Genomic DNA, 13,235 nt, shown 5'->3' on the forward strand with positions numbered 1-13,235 from the left:
TCGACAAGGGCCCCACAATCAGCTCCTGCACAGACTGGCTTCCCGTAGCATTAACAGATTGGGGAGGACCAGGTGATAGGAGTTTAAACTATGCGAGAGTCGGAATAGATTGGATGTTGGGCGGTGGTCCTTCCCCCCCCCCCCCCCCACCCCGGCAGAGAGTAGGGAGCCTCTGGAGTGTGTTGCGGGCTGGTGTGGTGGGTGCTGACTCTCTGTCTTCAAGAGGGAGCTTGCCCGGTTCCTGACTGGGGCAGAGATCACATCGTATAGACAGACATTGTTTTCAATCCCCGCCACAAACTCCGTTCCCTAGCCACTGACTCCATCCCTCTCCCTAACATCTGTCTGAGGCTGAACCACACTGTTCGCAACCTTGGCGTCATATTTGACCCTGAAATGAGCTTCTGACCACATATCCGCGGCATAACAAAGACCGCCTATTTCCACCTCCGTAACATCGCCCGTCTCCGCCCCTGCCTCAGCTCATCCGCTGCTGAAACCTTCATCCAGGCCTTTGTTACCTCTAGACTTGACCAGTCCAACGCACTCCTGGCTGGCCTCCCACATTCTACCCTACGTAAACTTGAGTTGATCCAAAACTCAGCTGCCCGTGTCCTAACTCGCACCGAGTCCCGTTCACCCATCACCCCCTGTGCTCGCTGACCTACACTGGCTCCCGGTTAAGCAACGCCTCGATTTCAAAATTCTCATCCTTGTTTTCAAATCTCTCCATGGCCTCGCCCCTCCTGATCTCTGGAATCTCCTCCAGCCCCACAACCCCCCCCCCCCCGCTGCTTAAAATACTCTTGCAATACTCCTGTGCAGCGCCTTGGATGTTCTACTACGTTAAAGGCGCTATACAAGTACAGGTTGTTGTTGTTGTTTATAGACAACACTCAGTTCGTGTGAGCTCCTGAGGCCGGGGGGGGGGGGGGTTCGGAGAGGAATTTTCCAGAGCACTTTATCCCTTATTGGCCCTGGGCCCTTTTCTCGCCTTTCCCAGGAGATCACATGGCTGCGGGGGGAGGGGGGGAAGAAGTGTCCGGTCACGATACTCCAGCCATGGTGTGTGGGGCAGGCTCGATGAACCACCTGGTCTTTCCTGCCCGACAATTTTGTATGTCCTCAGCTTCTCCCCTGCTAATTCACCATCCACGGGCACTGCCACCATCCTGGTTCATTTTGTCTTTTCTGTGGTTCTCGTCTTCTCAGTCTCGCTTAACTAACCTGGCACATTAGCTCCTGTACTGTACACTGCACCGTCACAGTACCTCGTGTTCAGAGACTAAGCTCGTAACCAATAGCTGTGACACAGTTTCCAAGTTGGATTTCTGTTGGATTAACTTCTAAGCAATCTCTCTCTTTGCAAAGGTGCTTCAGACATTCTTTACAACTTCCTTCGGACATTCTGTCCTTTCCAAGGAAGCTTCCTGGCACTTCCTTGGAATCTCCTTGTGCTTTGAATAGAAGTGGAGGAATTGCCTGTCTTTCCTATCATTTAAATTCTACAAGCCCACTCATGGGATCAAACCTCACAATCCAAATCCAGAGGATCAACCTGGTCACATGGGTCCTTTCCAAGCCATTAATCAACTGGACAGGCCTGTGTCAGACGTCAATTAATTTGACAATATTCTCGTGCCGACTCATGGCCAGGACATCGAAAGGATGACTGACCCCAGTTGTCTCCAAGGCTCTTCCTGCTCATTACTCTTTCAACTAGGATTTCTATAGCACCTTTCACCACCTCTGGCTGTAAAGTGCTTTGGGACAATCTATGACGAGTATTCACTGTTGCAAGGTAGGAAATGCGGTAGCCAGTTTGCGCACAGCAAGTTCCCACAAACAGCAATGTGATAACGACCAAATAATCTGTTGGTCAAAGGATAAATAACTGGGGGACAGTTCCCCTGCTCTTCTTCAAATTAGTGCCATGGGATCTTTCACATTCTCCTGAGAGGGGGCAGGCGGGGCCTCAGTTTAACATCTCATTCAAAAGATGGCACCTCTGACAGTGCAGCACACCCTCGGTACTGCACTGGGAGTGTCAGCCTGGATTATGTGCTCGAGTCTCTGGAGTGGGACTTGAACCCACAACCTTCAGACTCGGAGGAGAGAGTGCGACCCACGGCTGACACCCGAACACAACACATCTTTGCAAATGTTCGGTTCACCATCAGGACAATGACCTCCGCTGTTGCACAGCTTTCGATGCTTGTTAGTCTTTGTTGCAAGACCCACAGAACGTTACCCAACTCCCTAAGAGCTTGTCACACACAACTGGACAAACTCCATCTGCACGGACCTCCTGGGATAGCCAGGGCTGTACAAGTACTTTTGAGCTTGCAGTTTTGCACAGCACGTTTTACAGAAAGAGTGTGTGGTGGGTTTTAGAATGGCCAGCATAAAAGATTTAGTATGGAAAGAATTTCTATAGCGCCTTTCACAACCTCAGGACGTCCCAAAGCGCTTCACAGCCAATGAAGTACTTTTTGAAGTGTAGTCCCTGTTGTAATGTAGGAAACACGGCAGCCAATTTGCACACAGCAAGCTCCCACAAACAGCAATGGGATAATGACCGGATAATCTGTTTTAGTGATGGTGGATCTGTTTTAGTGATGGTGGTTGAGGGATAAATATTGGCCCAGGACACAGAGGATAACTCCCCCTGCTCTTCAAAATAGTGCCATGGGATGTTTTACATCCAACCGAGAGCGCAGACGGGGCCTCGGTTTAACATCTCATCTGAAAGACGGCACCTCCGACAGTGCAGCACTCCCTCAGCACTGCACTGGAGTGTCAGCCTAGCTTTATGTGCTCAAGTCCCTGGAGTGGGACTTGAACCTATGACCTTGACTCGGAATGCATCGCAAGTGGCTACTAAACTCCAAGCACATTCAAAAAGAAAAAAAAAAGAGATTTAAACACTTGGAAAAGAGCAGGGAAGCAATAAATGCAATTAGACTGCACAGCTTTGGTAACAGAGCTGCAATTGGCACAGGTACGAGAGTCTCTTCCAGTGCGGATGTCAATTTAAAGAATGTTTCCTTCCCCCTTCCGTGGCTGTCCATCACTTGATATCTTCCGGCTCCCTGTTACTGCTGCTGCTTAGAGGCTGCCCGCCAGCAAGCAGTTTAGAGAACTGCTCCTCGTGTCACATAAGACAAGAACATAAGGATTAGGAGTAGGCCATTCGGCCCCTCGCACCTGCTCCAGCATTCAATAAGATCACGACTGATCTTCTACCTCATCTCCACATTCCCCTAGAGTCCAAAAATCTATCCATCTCAGCCTTGAATACAATCAACCATTCAGCATCCACAGCCCTCCGAGTGAAGAAATTCCTCCTTATCTCAGTCTTATCCCGAGACTGTGCCCCCTAATTCTAGAATCTCCAGCCAGGGGGGAAACAATCTATCGGCATCGACCCTGTCAATCTCGCTCAGAATCTTGTGTTTCAATTAGATCACCCCTCATTCTTCTAAAGGGAGTGTATAGGCCCAATCTACTCAATCTCTCCTCATAAGACAGCCCTTTCATCCCAGGAATCAATCTATTGAACCTTTGTTGAAAGTGCAGCCCAGTGACACTGCGATTAGAGCATGGCCGCTGTCCCAGTTTACAGTGTGAAATGTCACAATAATCGCAAGTTCTGCACAACACATCCCCTCACAGGCTCCATTTGGCCAGCAGCTCTTGGGGTACAGCACACTGCAACAAGGAACTGAGCAGCTCTCCCCCTCCCCCCCCCTCCTATATTCCCTGAGGAACTACAGGAAACTTTCTGGTATCCGGCACTGACGGGACCGAGCTGGTGCCGTACCATCAAAACTGCCGTAGAAACCAGCGCTAATGTTAAAACATACGGAGCTTTTCAGCTCCGTGAGAATCAACAAACCCTGTTGCTTCAAAACAAACAGTCAGCCGCAGCTTAAAAGCATCGCTGTAGCTAAGCAACAGCTTCAGCTAGACCTTGCAGAGCCTGACTGGAAAAAAAAAGCAACAAGAAGTAAAAAAAACTTATAGGAAACGGCTCCTGAATTTTGCCGGTAGATAGAGCTTTCCGGACATTTAACCTCCGGTTAAAATGAAAGTTTCCTGTACTGGGTAAATGCATCAAGTGGTACTGAACCATACAGAACAGGAAGGTTCAAGGTTCAAGTCCCAGTCTGTGCTGTGTTAGCTGGGGAGAAAGGGAGATAATAAATCACACTGATGCATTCAGAGCGCCCCCGAGGAGAGCGAGAAGGCACGTTGCCAAGGGAAGTGTAGCGAGAGTTTTACTCTGCATCCAACCGTGCCGCCCCTGAGCTAGGAGTGCTTGAGGTTGATAAGGCGGTTTAAAAAAAAGCATACAGGATCCGGGGCTTTAGAAATAGAGGATTAGAATACAAAAATCAAGGAAGTTATGCTAAACCTTTATAAATCACTGGTTAGGCTCCGAGCTTGAATAGTGTGTCCAATTCTGGGCATCATATTTTAGGAAGGATGGCAAGGCCTTGGAGAGGGTGCAGAGGTTGTTTACTAGAATGGTACCAGGGATGAGAGACTTACGGGGAGATTGAATAAACACGTTCAAGATTATGGGGGGGGGGGGGGGGGGGGTTTGATAAGAGTAAATAAGGCAAAACTGTTTCCACTGGCAGGAGGGTCGGTAACCAGAGGACACCGATTTAAGATAATTGGCAAAAGAACCAGAGGCTAGACGAGGAGAAACGTTTTTACGTAGCGGGTAGTTATTATCTGGAATGCGCTGTCTGAAAGGGCGGTGGAAGCAGATTTAATAGTGACTTTCAAAATGGAATTGGATAAATACTTGAAAAGGAAAAATTCGCAGGGCTATAAAGGGCAGGGCAGGACAGCAGGACTAACTGGAGAGCTCGTTCAAAGAGCCGGCACAGGCACGATGGGCTGAATGGCCTCCCTCTGTGCGGCATGATTCTAGATATCTGGAAAGTGCTCCATTCCCAGCATTAACATCCCTCACCAAGATAAACAAAAAACGACCTGCACCAAAGCCCCAGTTAAAGTGGAGGCACAATTGTTCTCGCTCAGTGGTAGCACTCTCGCCTCTGTTAGACGTCATGGGTTCAACTCCTACTCCACAGACTTAAAAACACATGATCTAGGCTGACGCTTTAGTGCAATACTGAGGGAGTACTGCACTGTCGGAGGTGGCGTTAAACAGACTGCCCTCTCAGGTGGGCATAAAAGATCACATGGAAATATTCAAGCAGGGTAGTCCTGCTAGTTTCCTGGCCAACATTCATCCCTCAACCTGCATCACAAACAGATTATCTGATCATTTATCACATTGCTGTTTGTGGGTGCTTGCTGTGCACAAATTGACTGCCACATTTTCCTACATTACAAGTGACTATACTTCAAAAAAGTACTTCATTGGCTGTAAAGTGGTCGTGAAGGGCGCTTTATAAATGCAAGTCTTTCTTTCTTTCAAAGACTGGTGGAAAATGCCTGCATGTCAAAGTTGGACAACAACAGGACCAGGCTCAGCTGCAAGATCCTGCGGGATCAGATAGCCGGCTGACATTCACTGTCGAGACTCACACATGAAGATGGGCAACTTGGGTGAGTGATTGGAGACTGGCTAGCACTCAGGGACCCACCCTCTGGCGTTAGACAGAAGAGCACAATAGATTTCAAAATTCATGTGCGGAGACCAAACCACCATGTGAAACAATCTTGCATTCCATCTCTACAGGAAAAGAATTCGAGCTGCATTAAGTGCATTTTAACAGTAGACTGGGAATTACAACAACAAGTAGTATTTATATAGCACCTTTAACATAGTAAAACATCCCAAGGCTCTACACAGGAGTATTTTAAAGACAAAAAATTTGACACCGAGCCACATAAGGATAAATTAGGGCAGGTGATCAAAAGCTTAGTCAAAGAGATAGGTTTTAAGGAGCGTCTTAAAAGGAGGAGGAGAGGTAGTGAGGCGGAGAGGTTTAGGCAGGGAATTCCAGAGCGTAGGGCCCAGGCAACAGAAGGCACGGCCACCAATGGCGGAGCAATTATAATCAGGGATGCACAAGAGGACAGAATTAGAGGAGCGCAGATATCTCGGGGGGGTTGTGGGGCTGAAGGAGATTACAGAGATAGGAAGGGGCGAGGCCATGGTGAGATTTGAAAACAAGGATGAGAATTTTGAAATCGAGGCGCTGCTTAACCGGGAGCCAATGTGGGTCAGCGAGCAAAGGGGGCGATGGGTGAACGGGACTCGGTGCGAGTTAAGACACGGGCAGCCGAGTTTTGGATGACCTCAAGTTTACGTAGGCTAGAATGAGAGAGGCCGGCCAGAAGTGCGTTGGAATAGTCAAGTCTAGAGGTAACAAAGGCATGGATGAGGGTTTCAGCAGCAGATAAGCTGAGGCAAGTGTTCAGATCAGATAATGGCGTTGAGGTAGTCCATCACTGCGTAGCCTCTGTCTCCTCTTAGCCTCCCACTAACCTAGAAACCAAAACCCAACTCCCCAATGGGTCTCCATCCCACCTCGGCACAGCTGTGAAGATGCGCATGCGCGGCAAGGGGGTTTGCCGCGCTTGCGCAGTTTGGGTGATCCAGAAGGCCGCGCCTGCGCAGTATGGGGGTGTCGAGAGCCACGCCTGCGCAGTGAAGTTGTTCAGAGTCGCGCCTGCGCAATACCGAGCAGCGCCCCCCGCCGCCGAGTTCGCGCATGCGCGGGTATGGCGGCCAGTCGGCGCCCACTCCCGGCGGCGGGTTTCACCCGAACCTCTCCCCGCCTTGCAGAACTGCCAGAGCCCCGCATCACAATGATCTTCAAACCCTGCCCGCTTCCAGCGGCACTCACCTCATAATGCTTCATGGCGGCGGCTGTGAGGCAGCGGTACGAGCTCCCGACCCCTTAACCGACTTCGGCCCCAGACCGATCACGTGATACGCAAAGGGCGGGCACTGCGGCCAATTTAACCAACCAGCCAATCAGCGCACGGGATGTGATCCGGGTCGGCCAATCAAAGCGGAATGTCCTGATTTCCCGTTCCAGCCAATGAGTCGAATTGACTCCCCAGGCGGACCAATCAGAAAATACTAGAACGGGAGGACAGCCTGCCAGATCAGCCAATGAGGATGCAGCTGTACTGTTGTTATTTCGAATTTCCAACATCCGCAGTATTTTGCTATCGTACTTTAAAGGGGGTGGGGCTTACAGGGTGTATACAGCGCAGGGTGTACACAGGACACTGTATACGCAGCACAGGGTGTACACAGGACACTATACACAGCACAGGGTGTACACAGGACACTATACACAGCACGGTGTACACAGGACGCTGTATACACAGCACAGGGTGTACACAGGACACTATACACAGCACAGGGTGTACACAGGACACTACACAGTACAGGGTGTACACAGGACACTATACACAGCACACGCTATACACAGCACAGGGTGTACACAGGACACTGTATACACAGCACAGGGTGTACACAGGACACTATACACAGCACAATGTCTATACAGCACAGGGTGTACACAGGACAATGTATACACAGCACAATGTCTATACAGCACAGGGTGTACACAGGACAATGTATATCTTCTTAGGCAGTCCGAGGGACTTTCTTTAAAATTCATATATGAGATGTGGGCGTCGCTGGCACGGCCAGCATTTATTGCCCATCCCTAATAGGCCTTGAGAAGGTGGTGGTGAGATGCCTTCTTGAACCGCTGCAGTCCGTGTGGTGAAGGTACTCCCACAGCACTGTTAGGTAGGGAGTTCCCCCACCATCAGTATCCTGGGGTCACCATTGACCAGAAACTTAACTGGACCAGCCACATAAATACTGTGGCAACAAGAGCAGGTCAGAGGCTAGGTATTCTGTGGTGAGTGACTCACCTCCTGACTCCCCAAAGCCTTTCCACCATCTACAAGGCACAAGTAAGGAGTGTGATGGAATACTCTCCACTTGCCTGGTTGAGTGCAGCTCCAACAATACTCAAGAAGCTCAATGCCATCCAGGACAAAGCAGCCCGCTTGATTGGCACCCCATCAACCACCTTAAACATTCACTCCCTCCACCACCGGCGCACCGTGGCTGCAGTGAGTACCATCTACAAGATGCACTGCAGCAACTCACCAAGGCTTCTTCGACAGCACCTCCCAAACCCGCAACCTCTTCCACCTAGAAGGACAAGGGCAGCAGGCGCATGGGAGCACCACCACCTCCAAGTTCCCCTCCAAGTCACACATCATCCTGACTTACAAGTATATCGCCGATCCTTCATCGTCGCTGGGTCAAAATCCTGGAACCCCCTCCCTAACAACACTGTGGGAGTACCTTCACCACATGGACTGCAGCGATTCAAGGAGGCACCACCACCACCACCTTCTCAAGGGCAATTAGGGATGGGCAATAAATGCTGGCCTTGCCAGCGATGCCCACATCCCATATACGAATTTTTTTAAAAGCCCCTCGGAACCGAGGATGTCTTGCTTCCGCGCAAAAAATTAGTTCTCAGGTGACTGATGAGTCCAATGCGGGACCTACAAATCTGTCACAGGTGGGGCAGATGGTGGTTGAAGGGGCGGGTGGGTGGGGTGCTTAGATTGACGTGCGCTCCTTCCGCTGTTTGTGCTTGGCTTCCACTTTGTGCGGTCTTGGGCCAGGGATTTCCAGGCGTAGAACTGGTATTTACTTGTTTTGTTGAAGAAGTTTCGGGTTCTGGTTAAAATTGGTTTACTAGAAATTTTAATTGATTTCTGATATGGTTATGGGACTTTGTATATCGTGATGTTATTTAGTGTTAAGTGTCAGTGGGGATGTTGCACTTTTTCAAGGAGGTTTTGAATGTGTCCTTGAAGCGTTTCCTCTGCCCACCTGGGGCTCTCTTGCTGTGTCGGAGCTCTGAGTAGAGCGCTTGTTTTGGGAGTCTCGTATCGGGCATGTGGACGATGTGGCCCGTCCATCGGAGCTGATCGAGCATGGTCAAAGCTTCGATGCTGCGGATGTTGGCCTGAATGAGAACACTGATGTTGGTGCACCTATCCTGCCAATGGATTTGCAGGATCTTGCGGAGGCAGCATTGGTGGTACCTCTCCAGTGCTTAGAAGGTGCCTGCTGTACATGGTCCATGTCTCTGAAGCATACAGGAGGGCGGGAATCACTACTGCTCTGTAGCCCATGAGCTTGGTGCCAGGTTTGAGGTCCTGGTCTTCAAACACTCTCTTCCTCAGGCGACCGAAGGCTGCACTGGCACACTGAAGTCGGTGTTGGACTTCATCACCGACATCTGCTCTTGCTGACAGTAGGCTCCCGAGGTATGGAAAGTGGTCCATGTTGTCCAAGGCCTCGTCGTGGATTTTGATAATCGGGGGGCAGTACTGTGTGGTGGGGGCAGGTTGGTAGAGGACCTTTGTCTTACGGATGTTTAGTGTAAGGCCCCTGCTCTCGTACGCTTCGGAGAAGGTGTTGGAGTTCGACCTCCGAGTGTGCGCAGACGTAAGCGTCATCTGCATACTGTAATTCGATGACATCGAACAATGTATATACAGCACAGGGTGTACACAGGACAGTGTATATACTGCACAGGGTGTACACAGGACACTATGTACAGCACAGGGTGTACACAGGACAATGTCTATACAGCACAGGGTATACACAGGACACTGTATATACAGCACAGGTTATACACAGGACACTATATACAGCACAGGGTGTACACAGGACAATGTAAATACAGCACAGGTTATACACAGGACACTGTACAGCACAGGGTGTACACAGGACAATGTCTATACAGCACAGGGTGTACACAGGACAATGTCTATACAACACAGGGTATACACAGGACAATACATATACAGCACAGGGTGTACACAGGACAATGTATATACAGCACAGGGTGTACACAGGACAATGTAAATACAGCACAGGTTATACACAGGACACTACAGCACAGGGTGTACACAGGACAATGTCTGTACAGCACAGGGTGTACACAGGACAATGTACAGCACAAGGTGTATATAGGGCAGTGTATATACAGCACAGGATGTACACGGGACACTATGTACAGCACAGGGTGTACACAGGACAATGTCTGTACAGCACAAGGTGTACACAGGACAATGTACAGCACAGGGTGTACACAGGGCAGTATATATACAGCACAGGGTGTACACGGGACACTATGTACAGCACAGGGTGTACACAGGGCAGTGTATATACAGCACAGGGTGTACATAGGGCAGTGTATATACAGCACAGGATGTACATGAGACACTATGTACAGCACAGGGTGTACACAGGACAATGTTTATACAGCACAGGGTGTACACAGGACAATGTATATACAGCACAGAGTATACACAGGACACTATATACAGTACATGGTATACAAGGACAATGTATACACAGCAGAGGGTATACACAGGACGATGTATATACAGCACAGGGTGTACACAGGACAATGTATATACAGCACAGGGGTATGCACAGGACAGTGTATATGCAGCACAGGGTGAACAAGGGGAAGATTCTATACAGTACAGAGGTATATACAGGACAATGGGAAAGAAGGGGTAGGTAGTGACAGCGGAATCTGCACAGATGATCTCAGTCTTGGAGATAATATTGCAGATGAAGGCAAGAGGAGTTGGAGGAGGTGCTTTGTCATGGAGAAAAGGATGGGTTAGATTGTCCTGGTCTTCAGGGATGATGTTGGAGTCAGTAGGAGGACTTAGTTGAGGAAAGAAAGGCACAGCAATGCTTAACATGATCAAACCCAGTCTGGTGACAGAACACTAGACCATCCATGCACCCAGTGCACTTGAGTTTTCCAGCCCTTGGACTAATGGTGACTGTAGTGGGAGAAGGTCAGGGGTGAGGATTTGGTGGTAACCAACTAAAGGCAGAGGCAGAGGAACAGCAGCTGAGGTGCCGTGGCTGGTGGTGGGCCAGAGGAGAGGGGTTTGGGAGTTTGAGATTGAATTATTGAGGAAGCTGTGGAAGAGTGTTTTTTTCCCATGGGGTAGACAGTAAGTGTCGTGGGGTTGTGAAAGGCAGGGGGATATGGATGCTAAGAGAAACGAGGACTTGGTCAGAGATAGTCTACCGGGTGATTGAGAGCTTGGAATTCATTGCTGAAGGTAAGCATGCAGGTGCAGCAGGCGGTTAAGAAGGCAAATGGTATGTTGGCCTTCGTAGTGAGAGGGTTCGAGTACAGGAGCAAGGATGTCTTGCTGCAGTTGTACAGGGCCTTGGTGAGACCACACCTTGAGTATTGTGTGCAGTTTTGGTCGCCTTATCTGAGGAAGGATGTTCTTGCCATGGAGAGAGTGCCGCGAAGATTCACCAGGCTGATACCTGGGATGGCAGGAATGACGTATGAAGAGAGATTGGGTCGATTAAGCTTATATTCGCTGGAGTTTAGAAGAATGAGAGGGGATCTCACTGAAACTTATAAAATTCTAACAGGACTAGACAGACTAGATGCAGGAAGGATGTTCCCGATGGTCGGGGAGTCCAGAACCAGGGGTCACAGTCTAAAGATAAGGGGTAAGCCATTTAGGACAGAGATGAGGAGGAATTTCTTCACCCAGAGAGTGGTGAAGCTGTGGAATTCTGTACCACAGAAGGCAGTTGAGGCCAATTCATTAAATATATTCAAGAAGGAGTTAGATATATTTTTTAAGGCTAAAGGGATCAAGGGATATGGGGAGAAGGCAGGGACAGGGTACTGAGTTTGGATGATCAGCCATGATCTCATTGAATGGCGGAGCAGGCTCGAGGGGCCGAATGGCCTACTCCTGCTCCTATCTTCTATGTTTCTATGACACTCATAGTCACATTACAATGCTATGTATCATTTTAGTTGTAATATCAAGGTGTCTGCTTGGCTCATTTTGTAGCGGTTTTACCCCCGAGTGAGAAGGTCGTGGGTTCGAGTCCTACTCCAGAGACTTGAGCACATATCCAGGCTGACACTCCAGTGCAGTACTGAGGGAGTGCAGCAATGTCGGAAGTGCCGTCTTTTGCATGAGACGTTAAGCTGAGGCCCCGGACTGCCTGTTTAGGTGTAAAGGATCCCAATGACACTATTCAAAGAAGAGCAGGGGAGCTGCCCCTGGCCTCGGCCAACATTTATCCCGCAACCTCCAAAACCGATTAACTAGCCACTTACCTCATTGTTGTTTGTGGGACCCTGCGAAAGACAAATTGGCTGCTACGTTTGCCTGCTTAACGACGGTAACTACACTTCAAAAGTAATTCATTGGCTGTGAAGCACTTTGGGAGGTCCTGAGCATGTAAAAGGTGCTATATAAATGCTAGTTTGTTCTTTCTTTTAAATGTTCCAACCAAAGTGCCAATCTACATCTTCAGTTCTTCTGCAGGCTCTGTACAGAGTTCTCATTCAAGCCAGAGTACTTTTTCGCAAGTCAAAATCTCATGTTGCTTCCTCCTTCAGCTTAAACCTCGTTGGCAATGGCTTTGATTAGTCCAAAGGCACATTTCCAAGAGGTTAGATCGTAGCAAAACATTTTCCTCCTTTTTTTTTGCCAATTGAAGGTATCATCACTAATTTGGATTCTCTAAGCTATACTTTCCAATCCGATGTGCACAGAGATTCCTTGTGCGGTCCTGATGCACAGTGATTACTCATCGTTCACTTGCCATCTTTACATTCCCATTCGTAGTTAAGCAGCAATGCTATTCGTCACTTTTATTACTAACCCAACCCAAATCCAGAGCTTAACATGGCTGCTCATTCAGAAACCTCATTGGCAACAGCTGCTGGAGAGAATGCAAACTCCCATTACAGCTGCTGTTCTTAAACCGAACCATGTGTTCACATTCCTTGATAATTTGCCGTTTCAAATTACTGCTACCATCTTGGACTCCAATCTGTTCTTATGGACCCCACTATGTGTTCCAATCCCTTCCTCCAGATCTTTGTCAAAGGGATTGATTGTGCACTGCAGGGGATTCCGAGCTCAGTACTTAGTCACAATCCACTATCTCATCTTCATTCCCCCCTTCCGATCCCATCTCTCAGTTGAATTTATTGGCAATAGTTCTTCCTCTGTGCAAACTCACCGTCCATCTACTTTTCACGTTTCTATCTATTTCAGATTTCGTTCAGAAGAGAATTCTGTCCTCTCGGGTGGATGTATACGATCCCACGGCACTATTTTATACATAACAAAAACAGATGATCTGGTCATTACCTCATTGCTGTTTGTGG

General features: G+C 48.9%; 2 protein-coding genes across 6 annotated transcripts in view; one reads left to right on the forward strand and one right to left on the reverse strand.

Annotated features, from left to right (window-relative positions):
* tecrb (trans-2,3-enoyl-CoA reductase b) overlaps positions 1 to 6,943 on the reverse strand; it is a 74,481-nt gene extending 67,538 nt beyond the window's left edge. Inside the window, exon 1 of one of the 3 annotated variants that reach the window (XM_085971556.1) lies at positions 6,837 to 6,943. In XM_085971556.1, coding sequence (XP_085827682.1) covers positions 6,837 to 6,851 — 15 coding nt within the window. In that variant the 5' untranslated portion in view covers positions 6,852 to 6,943. The remainder of the gene's footprint in view (positions 1 to 6,836) is intronic. The other 2 variants (XM_085971558.1, XM_085971559.1) reach the window with 2 other exon arrangements.
* The window catches only part of nxnl1 (nucleoredoxin like 1), a 42,453-nt gene that overhangs the window by 18,051 nt on the left and 11,167 nt on the right, over positions 1 to 13,235 (forward strand). Inside the window, exon 2 of one of the 3 annotated variants that reach the window (XR_015074313.1) lies at positions 5,461 to 5,589. The exons of the other annotated variants lie outside the window; for them this stretch is intronic. The gene's annotated coding sequence lies outside the window, so the exon portion shown is untranslated. The remainder of the gene's footprint in view (positions 1 to 5,460; positions 5,590 to 13,235) is intronic. 3 annotated transcript variants of the gene reach the window in all.

The sequence above is a fragment of the Somniosus microcephalus genome, chromosome 31, assembly GCF_052327205.1.
Source record: "Somniosus microcephalus isolate GS21.2 chromosome 31, FLI_Smic_1.0, whole genome shotgun sequence".
In the NCBI taxonomy this organism is placed as follows: Eukaryota; Metazoa; Chordata; class Chondrichthyes; order Squaliformes; family Somniosidae; genus Somniosus; species Somniosus microcephalus.